The sequence below is a fragment of the Salmo salar genome, chromosome 05, assembly GCF_965601325.2.
Source record: "Salmo salar chromosome 05, fSalSal1, whole genome shotgun sequence".
In the NCBI taxonomy this organism is placed as follows: Eukaryota; Metazoa; Chordata; class Actinopteri; order Salmoniformes; family Salmonidae; genus Salmo; species Salmo salar.
The window spans coordinates 74,281,569-74,309,392 of NC_138295.1; the positions used below are offsets into that span (position 1 = coordinate 74,281,569).

Consider the following 27,824-nt stretch of genomic DNA (forward strand, 5'->3'; position numbering starts at 1 on the left):
GCACTCAACATTGTTACCATGGCAACATTGAATTCCAAAGTCTGGATCAGCATAGAGCGAGGGACTGAGAGAGAGAGAAAGATAGAGAGAGATGAACGGAGAGAGGGAGTGAGAGAGAGGGAGTGAGAGAGAGAGAGGGACTAAGAGTGAGAGAGGGACAGAGAGAGAGAGGGACAGAGAGAGAGAGGGACTGAGAGAGAGAGAGAGAGAGAGAGAGAGGGACTGAGAGAGAGAGAGATTTTGAATTGAATTCAAGAATTCAAACCTTTCTTCAAGAAAAAAAATGTAATAAGTAAATGTCAAATTGGCTTTCTCCCTAACCATCGCACTACTGACCATATATACACCTTACACACACTAATTAATAAACACGTCCACCAAAAAAAAGATGGCAAAACCTTTGCTTGCGTATTGACTTTAAAAAAGCATTTTATTCTATTTGGCACAAAGGGCTATTCTACAAATTTCTCCAAAGTGGGCTTGGTGGTAAGGTGTATGTATGTACACAGAAAACAAGTGTGCAATAAAAATCCAAAACCAAAGAACAGAATTCCTTTCACAACGTTGAGGTGTGAGACAAGGCTGCAGTTTGAGTCCAAATCTTTTCAACATTTATATCAATGAATTAGCAGACATGTTGGACCATTCTTCAGCCCCAGGACTCACACTACTTGACACAGAGGTGAAATACCTGCTATATGCTGATGACTTGGTACTTCTATCACCAACCAAAGGTCTTCAACAGAACATTAATATTCTAGAGCAATATTGCCATAATTAGGTCCTGGCAGTAAATTTCCAAAAAACGAAAATCATGATTTCCCCACAAAAAAACAGACGTCAGAAACACAAATATAAATTCACCCTGAACAACACCATAACTGAACACACAAAAAATGACTCCTACCTTGGTCTGACCATATCTGCATCGGGAAACTTTAATATGGCAGTGAATGCACTCAAAGAAAAAGCCTGCAGAGCAATGTATGCAATAAAAAAGAAATTATTCAATATCAACATCACAATTAGAATTCGGGCCAAAATATTTGACAGTGTAATTCTACCAATAGCTCTTTACGGAAGTGAGGTTTGGGGGCCACTCAATAAACTGGACTTTAATATGTGGGACAAACATCCAATTGAAGCCCTACATGCAGAATTCTGTCTGAAAATTCTACAAGTCCAGAGAAATACACCAACTAATGCATGTAGGGCAGAATTGGGCCGCTTTCCAGTAATAATGAAAATACAGAAAAGATCATTAAAATTTTGGCTACATCTAAATTCAAGTCCAAATTCAAGTCTGCAATTTGAAGGACTTCAAACCCAAGAGCTGAGCCCAGAAAACGAGCCCTCTCAGTCAGCTGGTGTTGGACCTAACCAACCAAGCTGACACCAGCACTGCTTCAAAAGAAATAATTCCAATAAACAAAATATATTTACAACATTGGAAAAACTAAACAAAGTCCCAAAGCCGACTAAATTGCTATCTGACCCTAAACAGAGAATATGAATTGGCTGATTATCTCTACTCTGTCAGAGATACGAAGCAGAGACAGATCCTTACCAAGTACAGGCTGAGTGACCACCGATTGGCAGTAGAAACCGGCAGACATAAAAAGACATGGCTACCCAAAGAGGAGCGTGTATGTGGTCACTGCACGACAGGGGAGGTAGAGACAGAGATGCACTTTCTCCTTTACTGTGATATATATTCTGCACCAAGAGATTCATTAGTCACAGAAATGACTACATTTATTCAAAATTTTTACTTATTAAACCCAGAGGAAAAACTTAAAATACTCATGGGCGAAGGAGCAATGGCTCCTCTTGCAGCCAAATATGTATTTGCCTGCCATAGCCTGAGGGACTCTGAATAATAACATCTGCATAGTAAGCAGTAACTTACTTATTATTACTATTATTGTTATTACTAGTATTGTTATTACTGTTATTTTTATTACCATTATTATTGTTGTTTATCATTCCAAAAAGTAGTGGTACGAGTAGTAGGGTGATGGTAATGATAGCAGTTTAGTAATGGTGGTGGTAGTAGTAGTATGGGTGGTAATGGTAATGATAGCAGTTTAATGATGGTGGTGGTAGTAGAAGTAGTAATGACGATAGTAGTTGTAGTACTGATGTAATGGTGAAGATGACCGTTATTTAGTTATAAGTTAGTTATAGTTTCATCTTCCATGTTTAGCTTTTTATTTATTACATTTCTACTATATTGTTGTTATTTTTGTATTTAATTTTGTATTATTATTTACTACAATTTTACATTAGAATTTGTTATTGTTTATAATTTTATTACAATGTATATTGTATACATTGTTGCTTAGGCAATATTGACACAATGTTTTTCATTCCAATAAAGAGGTGGGACGCTAGCGTGCCACCCGTGGTGCACTCCATCAACAGCAGGTGCATTTCAAGAGCGGCAAATTTGAATCCAAATAAATGTCAAAATTCAAATTTTTCAAAAATACAACTATTTTACACCATTTGAAAGATAAACATCTCCTTAATCTAACCACGTTTTACGATTTCAAAAAGGTTTTACGGCGAAAGCATAAATTTAGAGTATGTTAGGACAGTACATTTACAAGAGTTGTGTGTAATGTTTTGTCAAGTCAAAGACAGGGTCACCAAAACCATAAAACCAGCTAAAATGATGCACTAACCTTTTACAATCTCCATCAGATGACACTCCTAGGACATTATGTTAGACAATGCATGCATTTTTAGTTCTATCAAGTTCATATTTATATCCAAAAACAGCGTTTTACTATGGCATTGATGTTGAGGAAATCGTTTCCCTCCAATAACCGGCAGTCAAGTCAGCGTCACAAATTAAATAATTAAAATTAGAAAACATTGGTAAAATATTATATTGTCATTTAAAGAATTATAGATTTACATCTCTTGAACGCAATCAACTTGCCAGATTTAAAAATAACCTTACTGGGAAATCACACTTTGCAATAATCTGAGCACTGCGCCCAGAAAAATACGCGTTGCGATACAGACTAGACGTCATGTTGGGGAGATCTAAAATCGAAAATACTATGTAAATAATCCATTACCTTTGATTCTCTTCATCAGATGTCACTTCCAGGTATCACAGGTCCATAACGAATGTAGTTTTGTTCAAAAAAGCTCATCATTTATGTCCAAAAATCTCCGTCTTGTTAGCACATGATCTAAGCCAGCCGGACTTCTCGTCATGAACGAGGGGAAAAAATATATTTCCGTTCGTTCAAACATGTCAAACGTTGTATAGCATAAATCATTAGGGCCTTTTTTAACCAGAACATGAATAATATTCAAGGTGGACGAATGCATACTCTTTTATAACGTATTGGAACGAGGGTACCCAACATGAACTCGCGCGCCAGGTGTCTAATGGGACATCATCGTTCCATGGCTCTTGTTCGGTCAGATCTCCCTCCAGAAGACTCAAAACACTTTGTAAAGGCTGGTGACATCTAGTGGAAGCAATAGGAAGTGCCAAAATATTCCTCAGCCCCTGTGTTTTTCAATGGGATAGGTTTAAAGGCAATACAACACATCAGGTATCCACTTCCTGTCAGAAAATGTCTCAGGGTTTTGCCTGCCAAATGAGTTCTGTTATACTCACACACACCATTCAAACAGTTTTAGAAACTTTAGGGTGTTTTCTATCCATATGTAATAAGTATATGCATATTCTAGTTACTGGGTAGGAGTGGTAACCACTCCTCTGAACTCTCCACTCTGACAGGATGGGGGTAAAGAAGAGTTGCTCCTCTGAACTCTCCACTCTGACAGGACGGGGGTAAAGAAGAGTTGCTCCTCTGAACTCTCCACTCTGACAGGACGGGGGTAAAGAAGAGTTGCTCCTCTGAACTCTCCACTCTGACAGGACGGGGGTAAAGAACAGTTGCTCCTCTGAACTCTCCACTCTGACAGGACGGGGTAAAGAACAGTTGCTCCTCTGAACTCTCCACTCTGACAGGACGGGGGTGAAGAAGAGTTTCTCCTCTGAACTCTCCACTCTGACAGGATGGGGGTAAAGAAGAGTTGCTCCTCTGAACTCTCCACTCTGACAGGATGGGGGTAAAGAAGAGTTTCTCCTCTGAACTCTCCACTCTGACAGGATGGGGGTAAAGAAGAGTTGCTCCTCTGAACTCTCCACTCTGACAGGACGGGGGTAAAGAAGAGTTGCTCCTCTGAACTCTCCACTCTGACAGGATGGGGGTAAAGAAGAGTTGCTCCTCTGAACTCCCCACTCTGTCCCATCAGCCCTTATCACACACAGGACAGAAGATGGCTGACAGCCACAGGAATACTCAGAGGTACAGGTTCTTCCTCAACACCTGCATACAGAACATCTCAGCTCAGTACAGATAGACTGATTTTTTCTGCCTCAAATTTAGCCTTGAAGTAAACATGCAACTTTGCAAGTCATGGTGATTTAAATGCATGGCTCCCTAGGACCTAAATTATAGCTGTACTGTCCCAGCATATTGCAGTGTAATGAGTGTTGTGATGAGTGTTGCAGGGAGGTTTGCCTCAGCCGGCACGACACTGTGGCTTTAAGATAGATAGGTCAGCTGGGCACCCCAGGCAGCACAGCAGTGGTACTAATGACGTCTCCTCAACTCCCCCACCACCTGCCCCCCTACCCACCCACACACACACACACACACACACACACACACACACACACACACACACACACACACACACACACACACCACACACACACACACACACACACACACACACACACACACACACACACACGCTGACCTCCTTGAGTAGGAAGGAGGAGGCTGCGAAGGCAAACGACCAGCCGTAGTGGTAGTTGAAGAACTGTTCAGGCTCCCTCGGTCTGTTCATCACCTCATCATTAATACTGGAGATGTAGAGCACCATGTAATCATAACAAACACATAAATTACATAAAGGCTTCATAATAATTAATACTTGCCATGTTAACTGACTGCTATTATCTCATAGAACAAAATGTATAAGATCTCCTAAGCCTGTGTTAACCCTAGAACTTATATTTTTCTCTGTTTATCCAAAACCCCAATTAATTTCCCCATACGCTTTGGCCAACGAGCCATTCATTTCCCCCATTGGAATGGCTGAACGAACCAGAGGTAACTCATTTCCGTTTTTTAGGGCTACAAGTTGGTGAGCTCTATGCTGAGTGTGCAGTGTAAAGCTGTAAGTGTAGGGTACAGTATACTCACTCAGAATATTAGCAGTATTCTCTGTGGTGATCTCTATCTCTGGCTCAGTGAAATACTCTGACGCCACACATCTCCCATTCTCTGTCCCTGAGAGAGAAGGGAAAGAAAGAGGAGTGTATAAAATTGAGGCTTGAATGAGAAAGAGAGAGGGAGGCAGATACATACATGCAGGGGTGGACTGGGACCAAAAATCTGCCCTACCATTTCTAACGCGATGGACCATTTTTTTCTTTGAGGCCCCCACACCGGCCCATTTTGTTATTTGAGGCCCCCATGTTTTGCCAGTCAATTATCATTTTGCACAAAGAAAACAATTTAGACAAAAAATGGACCAGCCCATCTGGCATTTGCCCGAGAAGCCGGATGACCAGTCCACCCCTGCATCCGTTAATGAAAAAAGAATACGGTATATAACATTGAGATTGTGAAGTTGCACTGATATAAGGTCCGTTTAGCATTTTCCCCTAATGGTTAAGTGTTAATGGAATTTTATATCTTAATGATAATAATTAGCAATCAATAAGCCTTAACTAATCCCCAGGGTTTGTAAGACACTGGGTTAATAATTAGGCAAGGACTCAGCTTTCTGCAAAAGGTCTGTACAGTTTATTCAGAGAACGTTCTGAGGTCCAAACAACAAAGATGTTCATTTTATCCTCTCTCTCCGCTTACGCACACACATCCACACCCAAAAGTAGATAACCTATGCACACACATCCGCACAGACAGTAGGTGAACAGTATCTCTTCCTTGACCTCCTACCACTGTTCCAGCACTGCCTGTCCCTTTCCCCATAGATTAGGAGAACCTTGAAGGCTACTCCCGGTATCTCACACACCCATGTCTAGACTTGATGGGACTCATGTTCAGTACATTGACTTACAGTTTATTATCCATGCTACATAACTACTAATTCATAATGGATTATTGATTCATTTACCTTCATTAGATAATTATCTTATCATTAAGGTTCAGATTTAGAAGGAGTGAACTGATCCTAGATCAACTATGGCTAATTCTACCCGGAGCAGATTGGTCAGGTCACCGCTGCTATTGAGGGTCAGAGGTCATATGTACCAGCCACGAAGCAGACCCTCCAGAGGCCAGAGTGCAGGGCCATCTTGACCTCCATGCTCTGGTTCTGCTGTAGCACGATGCCCTCCTCCATCAGCAGCCAGTAGTCTGTAGACACAGCCACACCCACCAGCAGTAGACCACACGCCCCAAACACCGTGGACAGGATGGTCAGTGCTCTGCTACTGCACGAACTCATCTAGAGACAGAGGGAGAGCGGGAGGAGAGGAGGGAGTGCAGGGAGGGAGGGAGAAGGAGAGAGAGCAAGGATAAGTCAGAGTTATTGCATGAAGTCTTCAGAGAGGAGCGACAGAGCAAGCAAAGAAAGAGACAGAGAACTCTTAATTTTAAATCAGACTTTTAGATTAAACTCATTTACAGAGAGAGAGAAAGAGAGAGGGAGGGAGACAGATACCTCGTTCAGAAGTCATGCTGAGAGAAAGCGTTTGTTTCTCTACCACTCTTTGTAATATTAACCACTACACAACATGTCAGGGGCTACAGTAGCTTGAATACTACACCAACACACACACACACACACACACACACACACACACACACACACACACACACACACACACACACACACACACACACACACACACACACACACACACTTACAAAAAAAAATCATGAGTCAGATACATGTGGTTTTTGGACACTTGTGAAGTTTCACATTTCACATGTACATTTTTTTTAAAACACATAATTTTTTTTACCACTTCCAGCTACATCAGAGGGCTATTCCAGAAAGATGGTTTAACAAATTCAGGATTTCCTGAACATATCAGATGAGGAAGTCCAGGATTTCTTGGTTCCAGACCGCTGCTAAGTGAAGCAGATTGGTTGGCCAACTGGCGCGTGCACGCAACATTCAAAAAGGTCCTCATTTCGATGACAGAAAAAATGACAGATATGGAGTCAAAAGACAGAGCCCAATATTTCAAAAGTCTAGAACAAGAAAAAATTCTAAAAAATAACGAATATGTTCAGTTATTTCTCCCAAAAAGTAATACATCTGCCGCCGCAAAAGCCAGAGAGGGAGTCTGACAGAAAACTGCAGACAGTGTTAAATGCGCAAGTTTATTGGCACGGTTCCAATATCTTAGGCCTAGTTTACACATATGGCTGATTAGTAACAATGCTTTCACTTTATAGAGCACTTTTATTGTAACGCTGGTGATATTACGTGTTAATGCTATGGCCTAATATGTAAATTGTAGTAACCTATGTCACAATTGCAATGGTAGGCCCATTCCATAGCCTACGTAGGATGAATACTACTGTATTGAATTCATAGAGTGCTTCTCATGACAAAACGGGCAGCAATGTTGTTCAATGTTTAGTTGTAACCCCATGGGAGTCAGATCATCCGACAAAAGAAGGAAGGAAGGTCATTGAATTCAATGACTGTTTGTGAAAATGATTTGGTTTGGTGAAAGTTTAGGCTACAGTGTTCAGTAGCTACCTGTTTGTTTATGCTGTTAAAGTTGTTTCTATTCACGTAGTCTCCTTCATTTGGTCCAGAGGGTGTTTGAATGGGAGATATGTGTCCATCTATAGCACCAATGATGTTCGGAAAATCTACGGGATGAATTAGGCGATGTATTATTTTTATCATGTTGCCTAGGTTTATTAATTTGATATTAGCAAAGCATCGCTGGCAGTCAACTGATCGCAGCCTACTGTACCTGCAATCCTGTAAAAGTTCTTGATTATATGGACAACTTGATGGCCAGGCAATGCAACACAGACAAAAAAAATATATTCAATGAGAGGCAGACTTCTTCCGGCTCTACACACCGTTGCCTTGCCAAATAGTTCAGCATCGACCACATTGTACAGGAAATGTCCAGTAGTTTGTATAGCAGTTAAAGCGAAACCGCGTTGGGTTACATTTGCTATATGTGGGTTGAGTAAATTTACCAGATATATGAGTGATTGGGCGGGAAAACGATAACGTTCAAAAATACATTTTTCTGAATGATCTAAAGGATGTATTCGAGGTCCAACAATTCGTTCCCTTTGTAAAGTACGGCGAACAATGCAGGCTCCGATGTCAAGTGGATTTTCCAAGGAGACAGGCCATGGTGAATGAAGAACACGAATCTGATGATAAGGTTCTCGTTTTGGAGGCAGAAATTCAGAGTTTACACACATTCTGGTTTGACAGACGTCACTAAATACCCGTCTGGTCTCCCATTTGGGGACCAATCAGAAACGACCCTGCTTACCTTCTGAGGCAAACCAGCAGTGGGATGCAGGGTACCATGATGCTGGAATGTGCCACAACTTGAAAAAAGGCAGTGACAGCAAATGCCAGGGTAAAATAATCAACTATAAAAAACTTGCAAAAAAGAGAGAGGCGTTTTATTTAATTACAGTATCATACAAAATGTTTCACAAAAAATATTTGTTTTGCATCCATTTACAAATTATTTGCTCTTGCGTTGAACAATTATTTCCTTGCAATATATATTTTACTATTAATACATTTGTGTTTATGTTTTGCTTTCAATATCATTATTTTTGTTTGCAATACTAAGAATTTTGTTCTCGACATCAGTTTTTTTAATTGATATTAATGGCACAAAAGTAAGTTACTCACTAGAAAATTGCACCGTATGTTGTTTAAAGCGGCAATCCTTCATTTAAACATTAACAAAGTGGGCTCCCCGGCACAAGCTGATGGATGGGGCTGGAGAAATGCAACCACTCTCAAATCCATAGCCTATGCTCTGGACTGACCATCCATGATATCAAAATGATAGTTTTAACCTATATAGTTTTCAATCTATACAGTGTTTGTTTACATTTACTTTGTTTACAAACATTGGAGTAAATGTGGAGTTTTCTTACATGTGAAACTGCAAATTAGATTTTCATTTTCACATGTGGAATTGCAAGTTCACATGTGAAAAACAATCGTATGTGAAAGTTAGATTTTAAGATTTTTACATGTGATTCCACATGAGAAAGTGAGATTTTCACATGTAAAAGTTTTGTGAGGCACATGTGAAAAGATGGCGTTAACATGTGAACTCTAAATTTAATACATGTGAAAACAGGCTATTTCCCATGTGAAACTGCAAATTTGACATGTGCTTTTTTTGTAAGGGCACACAAACATATCATGTTGTAGCTAAAAATGAGTTATTACACATCCATTTGGGAGCCAATCGCAGAAAAGGTCAAAGGGCAGAGAGATGATGAGGACCAAGTTAATGATCATTAACAAGCACACACAGGTTCCATTCGTGATTCCGACATTAACTTTCCAGGCCTTAGTGCTGGTTGACTCGGCCAACACTGCACTGCATATCCTCCTCCCCAGTCAGCACACTGGGTGTGTGTGTGTTAATTTCTACTCCTGTGTGTTCATTCATCACCCATTTGCGACACAATCACCTCTTGTATATTGTACACTGCTCTTGTCCATTGTGTCCTCACACTCACCCTGAAGAGTCATTTGGTCAGTGGTCCTCAACTGCTGTTTCCAGAGTAACTGTCTTCGCCGGAGATGAGCTTCCAGTCTATGCTCAGTTTCTCATTTTTTCACGCTCAATGGTTAAGGATAGGAAGTGGAGAGGGAAGCTGATTCTAGATCTGTGGCTATGGGCAGCTTCTACCCAGAGTGACATCAACTGCACTGAGTCCCTATCCCACTGGCAAAGCATGCTGGGAGAGAAGGCATCTCCTATGGATGTGCTTATTGTGCAGTGAATGGAGCGAATGGAGAGGGAAGGAGGGATGAATGGAGAGTGAAGGAGGATTGAATGGAGAAGGAAGAGTGAATGGAGCCTGGCTTTGTGAGTGAGGGATGGGAGGATTGGAAGGGATGGAGGCAGGCAGGCGGAGAGGGACTTAAAGAGCTGGGAGAAGGGAATTAAGAATAGGGTGGAGAGAGAGACAGATTCAACGGAGGGAAACAGATAAGAAGACAAAGACAGGAAGGAAGACAGACAGACAGACAGACAGACAGACAGACAGACAGACAGACAGACAGACAGACAGACAGACAGACAGACAGACAGACAGACAGACAGACAGACAGACAGACAGACAGACAGACAGACAGACAGACAGACAGACAGACAGACAGACAGACAGACAGACAGACAGACAGACAGACAGACAGAGAACGGAGGATAACTATGGAAAGAGCTAGTAAAACTCTACTATGCATATGTTATTTATACTACTGATTTGGCTGTTGTGGATTATTAGGTGATAATTACTTTAGCATACTGATGAAATGGTGTTAGCTTCAGAGACTGTCTCCTCCTAATTGGATATCCTTCTCATTCTCTCCCTTATCCCTCTATTTCTCATTTCCTTCTTTCTCTCTTCCCTCTGTTTCTTTCCTTCTCTTCACGTCTTCCCCTACTTCTTTCTCCCTTTCATCATCCTAATTTTCACCCTCTTCCCAATGCTTTTCCCTTCCTCCTCCTTCCCGTTTCATTCCTCAGTGTCCTTCCTCTCTCCTTCTCTCCTCCACCATTTTCACCTGGTCATATTTCTCTCCCTGTGTTTTCTCTCCAGTCTGTGTGGTGACTCAGCGGAGACCCCAGAGCTGAGTGGAGACGCATGGGTCTGGGGGGGGTGACATTGTGTGTGTATGTGTGTGTGGGGTCCAAGGAGAAGAGACATGACAGTACAGAATCTGGGGCTAGATAAGGAGGACCAGTCAGAGACATTCATTCACAGATACAGAGGAGAATAGATCTGCCTAAAGACAGAGATATGGAAAGAAGAGGAAGGGGGAATAGCTAGAAGAGAGACAGAGAGGAGAGGAGGAGTGACTAGAAAAGAGACAGAGAGCAGAGGAGGAGTGACTAGAAGAGAGACAGAGAGGAGAGGAGGAGTGACTAGAGGAGAGACAGAGAGGAGAGGAAGAGTGACTAGAAACGAGACAAAGAGGAGAGGAGTGACTAGAAGAGAGACAGAGAGGAGAGGAGGAGTGACTAGAAGAGAGACAGAGAGGAGAGGAGGAGTGACTAGAAGAGAGACAGAGAGGAGAGGAGTGACTAGAAGAGAGACAGAGAGGAAAGGAGGAGTGACTAGAAAAGAGACAGAGAGGAGAGGAGGAGTGACTAGAAGAGGGACAGAGGAGAGGAGGAGTGACTAGAAGAGAGACAGAGAGGAGAGGAGGAGTGATTAGAAGAGAGACAGAGAGGAGAGGAGGAGTGACTAGAAGAGAGACAGAGAGGAGAGGAGGAGTGACTAGAAGAGAGACAGAGAGGATAGGAGGAGTGACAAGACGAGAGACAGAGAGGATAAGAGGAGTGACTTGAAGAGAGACAGAGAGGAGGAGGGACTAGAAGAGAGACAGAGAGGAGAGGAGGAGTGACTAGAAAAGAGACATACAGGAGAGGAGGAGGAGAGGTCCAAAAAAAGTAAGGGAGACAATCAAGACAGATATGAAGAATGAATGGAAGAAATACACAAGGAGTGGTCAGTGAAGAGTCAGCCCAACCCTGCAGTATTTCTAAAAGCTGTCCCCTCCCTGCTGCCCTCACTCACTGACATTTACATTTCAGTCATTTAGCAGAAACTCTTTTCCCTCACTCCCCCTCTTACTGTGAACCAGACGCCTCCGATTCACAGACAAGATAACTTCATGGAAATTATGATATCCAAAAATAGAGGCGATAGGACTCATCTAAACTTAGCAGTTCCATGTCCTCTCTGCCAGTCAGCGCCAGATGTTAGCGTGACACTCCAGAAGTGCCAGTTGACTTCAGGTCACAGCCAAGGTGATGTCACTATGCTGTCCTGCCAAAATAGAGGCGATAGGACTCATCTAAACTTAGCAGTCCCATGTCCTCTCTGCCAGTCAGGAGGTGCGTGACAGTGCTCACATATGGTCCTTCACTAGATTAGAAGTATTGTAGAAGTAATCGCCCCTCTGGGATTAATCACGTTTTTAAAATGTCATTTAATGTAATATTGTGTATCTATCTGCATGGTCCCTAAGGTAACCTTCATGTATTCTTTGAAAAGAGAACACTCTGATGAAAGCATTAAAGCCAAAACATTGGTGAAGTGAAATGCTTTACGCTGCAATTAAGTTCCAGTTCAGAACATTGGACAGCACTCCCAATGTCCAGTTCAGCACCATGGACAGCACCTTCATTGTCCAGTTCAGGATACTTGGACAGCACCCTCAATGTCCAGTTCAGGATACTTGGACAGCACCCTCAATGTCCAGTTCAGGATACTTGGACAGCACCCTCATTGTCTAGTTCAGGATTCTTGGACAGCACCCTCATTTCCAGTACAGCACCATGGACAGCACTCTCATTGTCCAGTTCAGCACCATGGACAGCACCTTCAATGTCCAGTTCAGCACATTGACCAGCACTCTCACTGTCCAGTTCAGCACCATCGACAGCACTTTCATTGTCCAGTTCAGCACATTGGACAGCACCCTCATTGTCCAGTTCAGCACCATGGACAGCACCTTCAATGTCCAGTTCAGCACATTGGCCAGCACTCTCACTGTCCAGTTCAGCACCATGGACAGCATTTTCATTGTCCAGTTCAGCACCATGGACAGCACTCTCACTGTCCAGTTCAGCACCATGGACAGCACTTTCATTGTCCAGTTCAGCACATTGGACAGCACCCTCATTGTCCAGTTCAGCACATTGGACAGCACCCTCATTGTCCAGTTCAGCACCATGGACAGCACTCTCATTGTCCAGTTCAGCGCCATGGACAACACCCTCATTGTCCAGTTCAGCACCATTGACAGTACTCCCACTGCTTCAAGGGGTTCTCCAGAGCTTCAGTGTGTGCCGGCTTTTCGCTCCATCCTATCACTAACACAGGTGTTTCAAATAATCAACTAATCCTAATCTTCAGTCTAGGCAATGATCTGAATCAGGTGTGTTACTGAAGGACTGGAACGAAAATCTGCACACCCTCTGGAAAGGGTTACTGTGTGAAGCTGTGAGTGGTGTCTCCATGGTGCTGAACTAACGTGAGGCCAGTCTCTGCCACTACTGCTCCCACAACTATATTCCATGGTGTTGTCACGATGTGGTCACTGTTCACGGCACCTCCGGTTGAGGCTCGGAGGTGGAAAACCCTTGTTTTAAAAAAAACCTTTTAAACTAGTCTTTTCTAGTTGTTTCTTTTCTAGCAGGACCAGACAGTAATGACCCTGTAGTTTAGTCTACTAGGTGAGATAGATCTGTAAAGACCTGCAGGTTCACTTCACCTGGTATACGCTCTGGAATGAGAGACAGAGAGAGAAAGAGAGCTAAAGTGATGGATGATAGGGAGTGATGGATGAATGGATGAAAATGAGTGCCCACAACACCCAAACAAAGTGTCTACAGCAGGGCTGCCCAACCCTCTTCCTGGAGATCTACGGTCCTGTGGGTTTTAGTCCAACCCTAATTTAACACACCTGATTATACTTATTAGCTGCTCAACAAGACCTTAACTAGCTGAATCAGGTATGCGAAATTAAGGTTGGACTGAACACCTACAGGACAGTAGATCTCCAGGAAGAGGGTTGGGCAGCCCTGCTCTACAGAAACTAGGAGAGAGGGTCAGAAAACAAAGGAGAGTGATAACGAGAGTGAGGGAGAATAAGACAGACAGAGAGAGAGAGAGAGAGAGAGAGAGAGAGAGAGAGAGAGAGAGAGAGAGAGAGAGAGAAAGAGAGTGAGAAGAAGAGAGGAGTGAAAAAGAGGGTGAGAGAGGGAGAGAGAATAAGAGAAAGAGAGAAAGAGAGAATGAGAAGAGATAGAAGTGAATGAGAGGGAGAGAGATTGCAGTGAAAATAGGACTGGAGTGCAGGATTAGACCCTCCAGAGTTTATAAGGCAAAGAAGACAAAGTGAGAGACTGAGGCTGAAACAGATGTAGGTTAATATAGGGAAAGACCTTGGCCCAAAAAGGCAAGAAGTACCCCACTTGAACACGCATGCCCTGGGCTGGGTGTGCTCACACTGCACGTGCTAAACTAATTACTTGCATTAACTACAATATAACTAAGTAGCAACAAAAACTATTCCATGTCAAAATTACTCACAGGAAAAAGCACACACACAGAGACTCTCTCTCTCTCTTTCTTTCCCCCCCCCCCCACACACACACACACACACACACACACACACACACACACACACACACACACACACACACACACACACACACACACACACACACACACACACACACACACAGTGACTCATTCAGCAAGGACATTTAGATAATGAAATTAAGAAAGCGGTGGCCACACTGTAAATGACAGCACATTTAGACAGAGAGAGAGAGAGAGAGAGAGAGAAAGAGAGAGAGAGCGATGGAGAGAGAGAGAGAGCGATAGAGAGAGAGAGAGCGATAGAGAGAGAGCGATAGAGAGAGAGCGATAGAGAGAGCGAGAGAGCGATAGAGAGAGAGCGATAGAGAGAGAGAGAGCAATAGAGAGAGAGAGAGAAAGAGAGAAAGAGAGAGCGAGAGAGAGAGAGAGAGAGAGAGAGAGAGAGAGAGAGAGATGGAATAATACAGTAGGTTACAGACCAATGTACATGAAATGACCAAAAAATACCACCAGCGAGGTCTTCAGTTCACCAGTCTCTCTCCATCTATCTATTACCACAGCTGTGTGTGTGTTTCTATTGTTTATTATAGATACGGTAGTCCCAGTTTATATCACACGACACACAATATGCCTCAGAATGTTGTTTGCAACCCCCTCCATTGCCACACTGTCACGCGGAGAGTTTGGAATTGATAAACATAGGCAGACCAGGCGCGACAAAGAAGACTGTATCCTCCAATGCGACTCTGACAAACATTAAAATGTGTTCATGTGAGTTAGACAACATAACATAGACGTTCCAGTAACAGATTAAAGCCATCCACGACAGACAAACCATTTTGGCAGATGTTGGCTACACGACACCAGAATGTGTTCACTGAAATAGTTAATTAATAATATCCTTAATCTTATTAACCTCATGGAGTAAAATGTGTTTGTATATTTTGGGTTATGAGCAAAAACACTTACCCTGGCTGTCACAGGAGCGATATCCGAATGGTGTGCGCGCTTGACAGTAATCAAGAACATCGCGCCTGGGAGGGTTGGTGGATATCGCAGTTCTCTCTCTCTATCTCTCTGCCCCCTCTTTCACTCCCTCTCTCGATTGTGTGTGTTACCCCCTTACGCTCCTTTACCCATCCTCTCAATCTCCAACTCCCGCTCTTTTTCACTCACACTATCTATGAGCACTGCTGCGGTAGGTCTGGAACTACAGTATACTGTACAACAGGGACAGTGGGGGACGGAAGAAGAGGGAGACGGAGTGTGAAAGGCACACGAGGAAAGAGAGAGAGAAAGAGAGAGAGGGAGGGGGGGGGGGGATGTAGAGGAAGGGAAATGCAGGGGAGCGAACTGTAAGTTAAAAACAATACATTTTTATTGAACCTTTATTTTGACAGGGAGTCAATGCTGAGACCAACGTCTCTTTTCCAGATGAGCCCTGTATATTACCATAAAACACGTCAAAATACAATAAACACATTAAACTACACATTCATATACACAATAAAATACACCTAATTATACAAAATGATACATGAAAAGCAAAACACAATGATAAAAAACAGACACATTCTTCAGTAAAAAGGTCCCCTAACAACCGTCTGACGCCCTAGAGACACACATTCCACACACAAGGTGCCTATTAAATAGAGAAATTAGTTTGGAGGTAACGGGCTCCCAAGTGGGGCAGCGGTCTAAAGCACTGCTTCTCAGTGCATGAGGCATCACTACAGTCCCCGGTTCAAATTCAGGCTGTATCACATCCGGTCGTGATTGGGAGTCCCATAGTGCGGTGCACATTTGGCCCAGCGTCGTCCGGGTTTGCCGGCGTCGGCCGTCATTGTAAATAAGAATTTATTTTAACTGACTTGCCTAGTTAAATAAAGAATTATGCAGACTATTACAGAAGTTTTACCTAAACAATACTGTACAGTTAGATAACATTTAAGCATATTCAGGGAGATTTATGCAGCCTGCATGTGACCTGTCATCGTGGTGTAAATGTATTAAGCCATGAGTGCTCAAATTAAAGAGAGCATCATTATCACACACTACTGTTAGTGGACAGTGACCATGAATGTGTAACTACAATCTAGAAGTGCCGACAGTAGATATAGTAGATACTAACTAGATACAGTAGATACTAACTAGATACAGTAGATACTAACTAGATACAGCAGATACAGTAGATACTAACGAGATTCAGTAGATAGTAACTAGATACAGTAGATACAGTAGATACTAACGAGATACAGTAGATAGTAACTAGACACAGTAGATACAAACTATATACAGTAGATACTAACTAGATACAGTAGATACTAAAGAGATACAGTAGATACTAACTAGATACAGTAGGATACTAACTAGATACAGTAGATACTAATGAGAGACAGTAGATACTAAATAGATACAGTAGATACTAACCAGATACAGTACATACTAACTAGATACAGTAGATACTAACTAGATACAGTAGATACAGTAGATACTAACTAGATACAGTAGATACTAACTAGATACAGTAGATAGTAACGAGAGACAGTAGATACTAACCAGATACAGCAGATACAGTAGATATTAACTAGATACAATAAACACTAACAAGATACAGTAGATAGTAACTAGATACAGTAGATACTAACTAGATACAGTAGATACTAACGAGAGACAGTAGATACTAACTAGATACAGTAGATACAGTAGATACTAACTAGATACAGTAGATATTAACGAGATACAGTAGATAGTAACTAGATACAGTAGATACTAACTAGAAACAGTAGATACAGTAGATACTAACGAGATACAGTAGACAGTAACTAGATACAGTAGATACTAACTAGATACAGTAGATACTAACAAGAGACAGTAGATACTAACTAGATACAGTAGATACTAACTAGATACAGTAGATACAGTAGAAACAGTAGATACTAACGAGATACATTAGATAGTAACTAGATACAGTAGATACTAACTAGATACAGTAGATACTAATGAGAGACAGTAGATACTAACTAGATACAGTAGATAGTAACCAGATACAGTAGATACTAACGAGATACAGTAGATACAGTAGATACTAACGAGATACAGTAGATAGTAACCAGATACAGTAGATACTAAGTAGATACAGTAGATAGTAACTAGATACAGTAGGTACTAACTAGATACAGTAGATAGTAACTAGATACAGTAGATAGTAACCAGATACAGTAGATACTAACTAGATACAGTAGATACTAACCAAATACAGTAGATACTAACTAGATACGGTAGATAGTAACCAGATACAGTAGATACAGTAGATACAGTAGATACTAACTAGATACAGTAGATATTAACTAGATGCAGTAGATACTAACGAGATACAGTAGATACTAACCAGATACAGTAGATACAAACGAGAGACAGTAGATACTAACTAGATACAGTAGATACTAAGTAGATACAGTAGATACTAACTAGATACAGTAGATACTACGTAGGTACCTCTGGTGCGATGTAGTCTGGGGTCCCACAGAAGGTACGTGTAGTGTCACCTTCAAACATGCCCTCCCTGCACATCCCAAAATCAGCTATCTTTATATGACCCTCACTGTCCAGCAACACATTATCCAGCTTCAGATCCCTGCGAGATAGGGAGAGAGAGAGAGAGAGAGAGAGAGAGAGAGAGAGAGAGAGAGAGAGAAAGAGAGAGAGAGAGGGAGAGCGAGAGAGAAAGAGAGAGGGGAGAGAGACAGGAGAGAGACACACACACACACAGAGAGAGAGAGAGAGAGAGAGAGGAGAGAGACAGGAGAGAGAGACATACACACAGAGAGAGAGGAGAGAGAGAGAGACAGACAGTAGGAGAGAGAGAGAACCATTTACAGTACATTGTTACAACACTGTATATATACATAATATGACATTTGTAATGTCTTTATTATTTTGAAACTTCTGTGAGTGTAATGTTTACTGTTCATTTTTATTGTTTATTTCACTTTTGTATGTTATCTACCTCACTTGCTTTGGCAATGTTAACATATGTTTCCCATGCCAATAAAGCCCCTTGAATTGAATTGAGAGAGACAGACAGTAGGAGAGAGAGAGAGAGAGATAGAGAGAGAGCGAGAGAGATGAGAGAGTTAATCTTTATTGTTCATTTCACTTTTGTTTATTATTTATTTATCTTGCTTTGGCAATGTAAACATATGTTTCCCATGCCAATAAAGCCCCTTGAATTGAATTGAATGGAATTGACAGAGAGAGAGACAGAGAGAGACAGAGAGAGAGAGGAGAGAGAGAGAGAGAGAGAGAGAGAGAACACATATTGCATGGCCTTGATCAGGCCACAGTGGGTGACTAATATAAAGTTGCTGCCAGCCACTGATCAGTTCAGTGAAATGTTGTTACCCTTAATACCTGTAGATGATTCCTTTAATATCTATAGATGATTCCTTTAATACCTGTAGATGATTCCTTTAATACCTGTAGGTGATTCCTTTAATACCTGTAGATGATTCCTTTAATACCTGTAGATGATTCCTTTAATACCTGTAAATGATTCCTTTAATACCTGTAAATGATTCCTTTAATACCTGTAGATGATTCCTTTAATACCTGTAGATGATTCCTTTAATACCTGTAAATGATTCCTTTAATACCTGTAGATGATTCCTTTGATACCTGTAGATGATTCCTTTAATATCTATAGATGATTCCTTTAATACCTGTAAATGATTCCTTTAATACCTGTAGATGATTCCTTTGATACCTGTAGATGATTCCTTTAATATCTATAGATGATTCCTTTAATACCTGTAGATGATTCCTTTAATACCTGTAGATGATTCCTTTAATACCTGTAGATGATTCCCTTAATACCTGTAGATGATTCCTTTAATACCTGTAGATGATTCCCTTAATACCTGTAGATGATTCCTTTAATACCTGTAGATGATTCCTTTAATACCTGTAGATGTTTCCTTTAATACCTGTAGATGATTCCTTTAATACCTGTAGATGATTCCTTTAATACCTGTAGATGATTCCCTTAATACCTGTAGATGATTCCTTTAATACCTGTAGATGATTCCCTTAATACCTGTAGATGATTCCTTTAATACCTGTAGATGATTCATTTAATACCTGTAGATGTTTCCTTTAATACCTGTAGATGATTCCTTTAATACCTGTAGATGATTCCTTTAATACCTGTAGATGATTCCTTTAGTATGGAGGAAGAAGAGGCCTATGGCTATCTCTGCTGCATAGAACCTGAGAGAGAGAGAGAGAGAGAGAGAGAATGTAATTGAGAGAGAGAGACACAGAGAGACGTGGGGGAAGAGAGCTAGGTAGAGATAGAGTTAGCTGTTGATGACTGATCGCAGCTTATTGATGATGGGGATGTCTTGGCTGAGAGGGAGGAGGCGGGAGAGGGGAGGAGAGCAGGGAGGGGATGGATGGTGGAGGTGACTGTGATACGTATCTTGGTTGTTGACTAATAAAACCAGAAGGAATGATGGATGGAGAGATAGGGAAGTAGGTTGTATACATACGCTGCGTGAGGCTCTTTGAACTTGCCAACTATCTGGATGTGAAACATGAGGTCTCCTCCGTTGACATACTCCATCACATAGTAGAGACGGTCCTGGGTGATGGAAAATAATGATGCTGTTACTAGGGAAACCAAAACACACACACACATTGGTTCTTGAGGCAAATGAATTGACCTTTTAGTCAAATAGTCCAACTAATTATTGTTTGACCTGAGGGAGCAAACAGACAAGACCACACAAACATGATCACTAGTACCACTGCCCTGGTATTCTCCTAATGATGTACACACACACACACACACACACACACACACACACACACACACACACACACACACACACACACACACACACACACACACACACACACACACACAAACACACACACACACACACACACACACACACACACACACACACACACACACACACACACACACACACACACACACACACACCACACACACACACACAGCCTAATATGGACATTGTACACATATGGCCACTATAGACAATGCAAAAACACACACATGCGCACACTCATGGATGGGCGCACTCACAAACGTACGCACGTGTGGGCACGCGCTCCCATCCATACACACACACATACACATTATGTAATTCCCCTCCAGTCAAAATGAAAAAGCAATCTGTTCTCAAATAACCTCTCCTTCAGGACTAATGACCTCGTTAAGGGAAGCAAGCTAATTCATTCATTGATTCATTTAAACACAGATCTGGGTCAACTAAGACCAATATGATTAAAGGGTGAAATACCTAAATGTCTTAAACTTGAGGTTCATTGGGCAAAACAGGTTGATTCAAGACCTGATAGTTCAAAGCACTGACATGTCCCTGGCTGTTCATTGACTGAACAGTGCTTATTCTACATGATTGATTGAGACAGACATAATTATATGTCCAATATGTGTTTACATGTAGTGAATGCACTTTAACAACTTTGTTGCAAACTGCCAGGAGGGAATTGTGGTAACACATGTTGCTCCATCACACACACCTCTGTCTGGAAGGCTGAGTAGAGTGCTGTGAGGAAGTGGGGGCGGTTGGCCAGTCCCAGAACCCTCCTCTCCACCATGGCACTCTCTGTGTCCTCGTCCTGGAACAGCACATCCTTCTTCAACACCTTCACCGCAAACAGCCGCTCACTCCCTCTCTCCTCAGCCAGCAGTACCTGGGGGAGAGGTGTGGAGGGGGAGGGAGGGAGGGAGGGAGGGAGGGGGGAGGGGGGATGAAGGAAGGAAGGAAGGAAGGAAGGAAGGAAGGAAGGAAGGAAGGAAGGAAGGAAGGAAGGAAAAAAGGAAGGAAGGAAGGAAGGAAGGAAGGAAGGAAGGAAGGAAGGAAGGAAGGAAGGAAGGAAGGAAGGAAGGAAGGAAGGAAGGAAGGAAGGAAGGAAGGAAGGAAGCTGGAGTTAGTGTAAGGGAGGGGGGCATCTGACCGACTGACTATCAGAAAGACAGACTGACTATCAGAAAGTGTGTCTACAGGCAGGTGAGCTACATTTATTACAGTGTGTCTACAGGCAGGTGTGTTACGATTATTACAGTGTGTCTACAGACAGGTGTGTTACGTTTATTACAGTGTGTCTACAGACAGGTGTGTTACGTTTATTACACAGACTGACTATCAGAAAGACAGACTGACTATCAGAAAGACAGACTAACACACAGAAAGACAGACTGACTATCAGTCTGACTATTATTACAGTGTGTCTACAGACAGGTGTGTTACGTTTATTACAGTGTGTCTACAGGCAGGTGTAGGTGTGTTTATTACAGTGTGTCTACAGACAGGTGTGTTACGTTTATTACAGTGTGTCTACAGACAGGTGTGTTACGTTTATTACAGTGTGTCTACAGGCAGGTGTAGGTGTACGTTTATTACAGTGTGTCTACAGGACAGGTGTAGGTGTGTTTATTACAGTGTGTCTACAGGCAGGTGTGTTACGTTTATTACAGTGTGTCTACAGACAGGTGTGTTACGTTTATTACAGTGTGTCTACAGGCAGGTGTGTTACGTTTATTACAGTGTGTCTACAGGCAGGTGTGTTACGTTTATTACAGTGTGTCTACAGGCAGGTGTAGGTGTGTTTATTACAGTGTGTCTACAGACAGGTGTGTTACGTTTATTACAGTGTGTCTACAGGCAGGTGTAGGTGTGTTTATTACAGTGTGTCTACAGACAGGTGTGTTACGTTTATTACAGTGTGTCTACAGGCAGGTGTGTTACGTTTATTACAGTGTGTCTACAGACAGGTGTGCAGTGTGTCTACAGACAGGTGTGTTACGTTTATTACAGTGTGTCTACAGGCAGGTGTAGGTGTGTTTATTACAGTGTGTCTACAGACAGGTGTGTTACGTTTATTACAGTGTGTCTACAGGCAGGTGTGTTACGTTTATTACAGTGTGTCTACAGACAGGTGTGTTACGTTTATTACAGTGTGTCTACAGGCAGGTGTGTTACGTTTATTACAGTGTGTCTACAGACAGGTGTGTTACGTTTATTACAGTGTGTCTACAGGCAGGTGTGTTACGTTTATTACAGTGTGTCTACAGACAGGTGTGTTACGTTTATTACAGTGTGTCTACAGACAGGTGTGTTACGTTTATTACAGTGTGTCTACAGGCAGGTGTGTTACGTTTATTACAGTGTGTCTACAGACAGGTGTGTTACATTTATTACAGTGTGTCTACAGACAGGTGTGTTACGTTTATTACAGTGTGTCTACAGGCAGGTGTGTTAGGTTTATTACAGTGTGTCTACAGGCAGGTGTAGGTGTGTTTATTACAGTGTGTCTACAGCCAGGTGTGTTACCTTTATTACAGTGTGTCTACAGGCAGGTGTAGGTGTGTTTATTACAGTGTGTCTACAGACAGGTGTGTTACATTTATTACAGTGTGTCTACAGGCAGGTGTATTACGTTTATTACAGTGTGTCTACAGACAGGTGTGTTACGTTTATTACAGTGTGTCTACAGGCAGGTGTGTTACGTTTATTACAGTGTGTCTACAGACAGGTGTGTTACGTTTATTACAGTGTGTCTACAGGCTGGTGTGTTACGTTTATTACAGTGTGTCTACAGGCAGGTGTGTTACGTTTATTACAGTGTGTCTACAGACAGGTGTGTTACGTTTATTACAGTGTGTCTACAGGCAGGTGTATTACGTTTATTACAGTGTGTCTACAGACAGGTGTGTTACGTTTATTACAGTGTGTCTACAGGCAGGTGTGTTACGTTTATTACAGTGTGTCTACAGACAGGTGTGTTACGTTTATTACAGTGTGTCTACAGGCAGGTGTGTTACATTTATTACAGTGTGTCTACAGGCAGGTGTGTCTTACGTTTATTACAGTGTGTCTACAGGCAGGTGTAGGTGTGTTTATTACAGTGTGTCTACAGACAGGTGTTTACGTTTATTACAGTGTGTCTACAGGCAGGTGTGTTACGTTTATTACAGTGTGTCTACAGGCAAGTGTAGGTGTGTTTATTACAGTGTGTCTACAGACAGGTGTGTTACGTTTATTACAGTGTGTCTACAGACAGGTGTGTTACGTTTATTACAGTGTGTCTACAGGCAGGTGTAGGTGTGTTTATTACACTGTGTCTACAGGCAGGTGTGTTACGTTTATTACAGTGTGTCTACAGGCAGGTGTGTTACGTTTATTACAGTGTGTCTACAGGCAAGTGTAGGTGTGTTTATTACAGTGTGTCTACAGACAGGTGTGTTACGTTTATTACAGTGTGTCTACAGACAGGTGTGTTACGTTTATTACAGTGTGTCTACAGGCAGGTGTGTTACGTTTATTACACTGTGTCTACAGACAGGTGTGTTACGTTTATTACAGTGTGTCTACAGGCAGGTGTAGGTGTGTTTATTACAGTGTGTCTACAGGCAGGTGTGTTACGTTTATTACAGTGTGTCTACAGACAGGTGTGTTACGTTTATTACAGTGTGTCTACAGGCAGGTGTGTTACGTTTATTACAGTGTGTCTACAGGCAGGTGTGTTACGTTTATTACAGTGTGTCTACAGGCAGGTGTGTTACGTTTATTACAGTGTGTCTACAGACAGGTGTGTTACGTTTATTACAGTGTGTCTACAGACAGGTGTAGGTGTGTTTATTACAGTGTGTCTACAGACAGGTGTGTTACGTTTATTACAGTGTGTCTACAGGCAGGTGTAGGTGTGTTTATTACAGTGTGTCTACAGGCAGGTGTGTTACGTTTATTACAGTGTGTCTACAGACAGGTGTGTTACGTTTATTACAGTGTGTCTACAGGCAGGTGTGTTAGGTTTATTACAGTGTGTCTACAGGCAGGTGTAGGTGTGTTTATTACAGTGTGTCTACAGCCAGGTGTGTTACCTTTATTACAGTGTGTCTACAGGCAGGTGTAGGTGTGTTTATTACAGTGTGTCTACAGACAGGTGTGTTACGTTTATTACAGTGTGTCTACAGGCAGGTGTATTACGTTTATTACAGTGTGTCTACAGACAGGTGTGTTACGTTTATTACAGTGTGTCTACAGGCAGGTGTGTTACGTTTATTACAGTGTGTCTACAGACAGGTGTGTTACGTTTATTACAGTGTGTCTACAGGCTGGTGTGTTACGTTTATTACAGTGTGTCTACAGGCAGGTGTGTTACGTTTATTACAGTGTGTCTACAGACAGGTGTGTTACGTTTATTACAGTGTGTCTACAGGCAGGTGTATTACGTTTATTACAGTGTGTCTACAGACAGGTGTGTTACGTTTATTACAGTGTGTCTACAGGCAGGTGTGTTACGTTTATTACAGTGTGTCTACAGACAGGTGTGTTACGTTTATTACAGTGTGTCTACAGGCAGGTGTGTTACATTTATTACAGTGTGTCTACAGGCAGGTGTGTCTTACGTTTATTACAGTGTGTCTACAGGCAGGTGTAGGTGTGTTTATTACAGTGTGTCTACAGACAGGTGTTTACGTTTATTACAGTGTGTCTACAGGCAGGTGTGTTACGTTTATTACAGTGTGTCTACAGGCAAGTGTAGGTGTGTTTATTACAGTGTGTCTACAGACAGGTGTGTTACGTTTATTACAGTGTGTCTACAGACAGGTGTGTTACGTTTATTACAGTGTGTCTACAGGCAGGTGTAGGTGTGTTTATTACACTGTGTCTACAGGCAGGTGTGTTACGTTTATTACAGTGTGTCTACAGGCAGGTGTGTTACGTTTATTACAGTGTGTCTACAGGCAAGTGTAGGTGTGTTTATTACAGTGTGTCTACAGACAGGTGTGTTACGTTTATTACAGTGTGTCTACAGACAGGTGTGTTACGTTTATTACAGTGTGTCTACAGGCAGGTGTGTTACGTTTATTACAGTGTGTCTACAGGCAGGTGTGTTACGTTTATTACAGTGTGTCTACAGACAGGTGTGTTACGTTTATTACAGTGTGTCTACAGGCAGGTGTAGGTGTGTTTATTACAGTGTGTCTACAGGCAGGTGTGTTACGTTTATTACAGTGTGTCTACAGACAGGTGTGTTACGTTTATTACAGTGTGTCTACAGGCAGGTGTGTTACGTTTATTACAGTGTGTCTACAGGCAGGTGTGTTACGTTTATTACAGTGTGTCTACAGGCAGGTGTGTTACGTTTATTACAGTGTGTCTACAGACAGGTGTGTTACGTTTATTACAGTGTGTCTACAGACAGGTGTAGGTGTGTTTATTACAGTGTGTCTACAGACAGGTGTGTTACGTTTATTACAGTGTGTCTACAGGCAGGTGTAGGTGTGTTTATTACAGTGTGTCTACAGGCAGGTGTGTTACGTTTATTACAGTGTGTCTACAGACAGGTGTGTTACGTTTATTACAGTGTGTCTACAGGCAGGTGTAGGTGTGTTTATTACAGTGTGTCTACAGACAGGTGTAGGTGTGTTTATTACAGTGTGTCTACAGGCAGGTGTGTTACGTTTATTACAGTGTGTCTACAGGCAGGTGTAGGTGTGTTTATTACAGTGTGTCTACAGACAGGTGTGTTACGTTTATTACAGTGTGTCTACAGGCAGGTGTATTACGTTTATTACAGTGTGTCTACAGACAGGTGTGTTACGTTTATTACAGTGTGTCTACAGGCAGGTGTGTTACGTTTATTACAGTGTGTCTACAGACAGGTGTGTTACGTTTATTACAGTGTGTCTACAGGCAGGTGTGTTACGTTTATTACAGTGTGTCTACAGACAGGTGTGTTACGTTTATTACAGTGTGTCTACAGGCAGGTGTAGGTGTGTTATTACAGTGTGTCTACAGGCAGGTGTGTTACGTTTATTACAGTGTGTCTACAGACAGGTGTGTTACGTTTATTACAGTGTGTCTACAGGCAGGTGTGTTAGTTTATTACAGTGTGTCTACAGGCTACGTTTATTACAGTGTGTCTACAGGCAGGTGTGTTACGTTTATTACAGTGTGTCTACAGGCAGGTGTGTTACGTTTATTACAGTGTGTCTACAGGCAGGTGTGTTACGTTTATTACAGTGTGTCTACAGACAGGTGTGTTACGTTTATTACAGTGTGTCTACAGACAGGTGTGTTACGTTTATTACAGTGTGTCTACAGGCAGGTGTGTTACGTTTATTACAGTGTGTCTACAGGCAGGTGTAGGTGTGTTTATTACAGTGTGTCTACAGACAGGTGTGTTACGTTTATTACAGTGTGTCTACAGGCAGGTGTAGGTGTGTTTATTACAGTGTGTCTACAGACAGGTGTGTTACGTTTATTACAGTGTGTCTACAGGCAGGTGTGTTACGTTTATTACAGTGTGTCTACAGACAGGTGTGTTACGTTTATTACAGTGTGTCTACAGGCAGGTGTGTTACGTTTATTACAGTGTGTCTACAGGCAGGTGTGTTACGTTTATTACAGTGTGTCTACAGACAGGTGTGTTACGTTTATTACAGTGTGTCTACAGGCAGGTGTGTTACGTTTATTACAGTGTGTCTACAGACAGGTGTGTTACGTTTATTACAGTGTGTCTACAGACAGGTGTGTTACGTTTATTACAGTGTGTCTACAGGCAGGTGTGTTACGTTTATTACAGTGTGTCTACAGGCAGGTGTGTTACGTTTATTACAGTGTGTCTACAGACAGGTGTGTTACGTTTATTACAGTGTGTCTACAGACAGGTGTGTTACGTTTATTACAGTGTGTCTACAGGCAGGTGTGTTACATTTATTACAGTGTGTCTACAGGCAGGTGTGTTACGTTTATTACAGTGTGTCTACAGGCAGGTGTAGGTGTGTTTACTACAGTGTGTCTACAGACAGGTGTGTTACGTTTATTACAGTGTGTCTACAGGCAGCTGTGTTACGTTTATTACAGTGTGTCTACAGGCAAGTGTAGGTGTGTTTATTACAGTGTGTCTACAGGCAGGTGTGTTACGTTTATTACAGTGTGTCTACAGACAGGTGTGTTACGTTTATTACAGTGTGTCTACAGGCAGGTGTGTTACGTTTATTACAGTGTGTCTACAGGCAGGTGTGTTACGTTTATTACAGTGTGTCTACAGGCAGGTGTGTTACGTTTATTACAGTGTGTCTACAGGCAGGTGTGTTACTTTATTACAGTGTGTCTACAGCAGGTGTGTTACTTTATTACAGTGTGTCTACAGACAGGTGTGTTACGTTTATTACAGTGTGTCTACAGGCAGGTGTGTTACGTTTATTACAGTGTGTCTACAGGCAGGTGTGTTACGTTTATTACAGTGTGTCTACAGGCAGGTGTGTTACGTTTATTACAGTGTGTCTACAGGCAGGTGTGTTACGTTTATTACAGTGTGTCTACAGGCAGGTGTGTTACGTTTATTACAGTGTGTCTACAGGCAGGTGTGTTACGTTTATTACAG

General features: G+C 41.9%; 2 protein-coding genes across 2 annotated transcripts in view; both read right to left on the reverse strand.

Moving 5' to 3' along the window:
- Positions 1 to 4,334: 4,334 nt before the first annotated feature.
- Positions 4,335 to 12,558, reverse strand: LOC106605807 (voltage-dependent calcium channel gamma-7 subunit). Its single transcript, XM_082974945.1, has 5 exons — positions 12,508 to 12,558; positions 6,324 to 6,519; positions 5,236 to 5,333; positions 4,798 to 4,956; positions 4,335 to 4,361 (listed from the first exon to the last, which is right to left on the reverse strand). The coding sequence occupies exons 1-5, from the start codon at positions 12,556 to 12,558 to the stop codon at positions 4,335 to 4,337; spliced, it is 531 nt and encodes a 176-aa protein (XP_082831071.1).
- Positions 12,559 to 13,536: 978 nt separating this feature from the next.
- Positions 13,537 to 27,824, reverse strand: part of LOC106593604 (protein kinase C alpha type) — a 47,137-nt gene continuing 32,849 nt past the window's right edge. The window contains exons 10-14 of the mRNA XM_082974946.1: positions 20,946 to 21,119; positions 19,928 to 20,019; positions 19,584 to 19,646; positions 17,877 to 18,015; positions 13,537 to 13,557 (exon numbers count right to left, since the gene is read on the reverse strand). Coding sequence (XP_082831072.1) covers positions 13,537 to 13,557; positions 17,877 to 18,015; positions 19,584 to 19,646; positions 19,928 to 20,019; positions 20,946 to 21,119 — 489 coding nt within the window. The remainder of the gene's footprint in view (positions 13,558 to 17,876; positions 18,016 to 19,583; positions 19,647 to 19,927; positions 20,020 to 20,945; positions 21,120 to 27,824) is intronic.

What these genes read in the sequence shown, in the direction of transcription:
- LOC106605807 (XM_082974945.1), bottom strand. Translation starts at nt 12,558, where the DNA reads ATGAGGGTGCTGTCCAAGTATCCTGAACTGGACATTGAGGGTGCTGTC. An exon ending in GAGGGTCTGCTTCGTGGCTG is followed by an intron (nt 5,334 to 6,323) that starts GTACATATGACC and finishes CTTCTCTCTCAG; the next exon opens with GGACAGAGAATGGGAGATGT. An exon ending in ATATTCTGAGTGAGTATACT is followed by an intron (nt 4,957 to 5,235) that starts GTACCCTACACT and finishes ATTATTATGAAG; the next exon opens with CCTTTATGTAATTTATGTGT.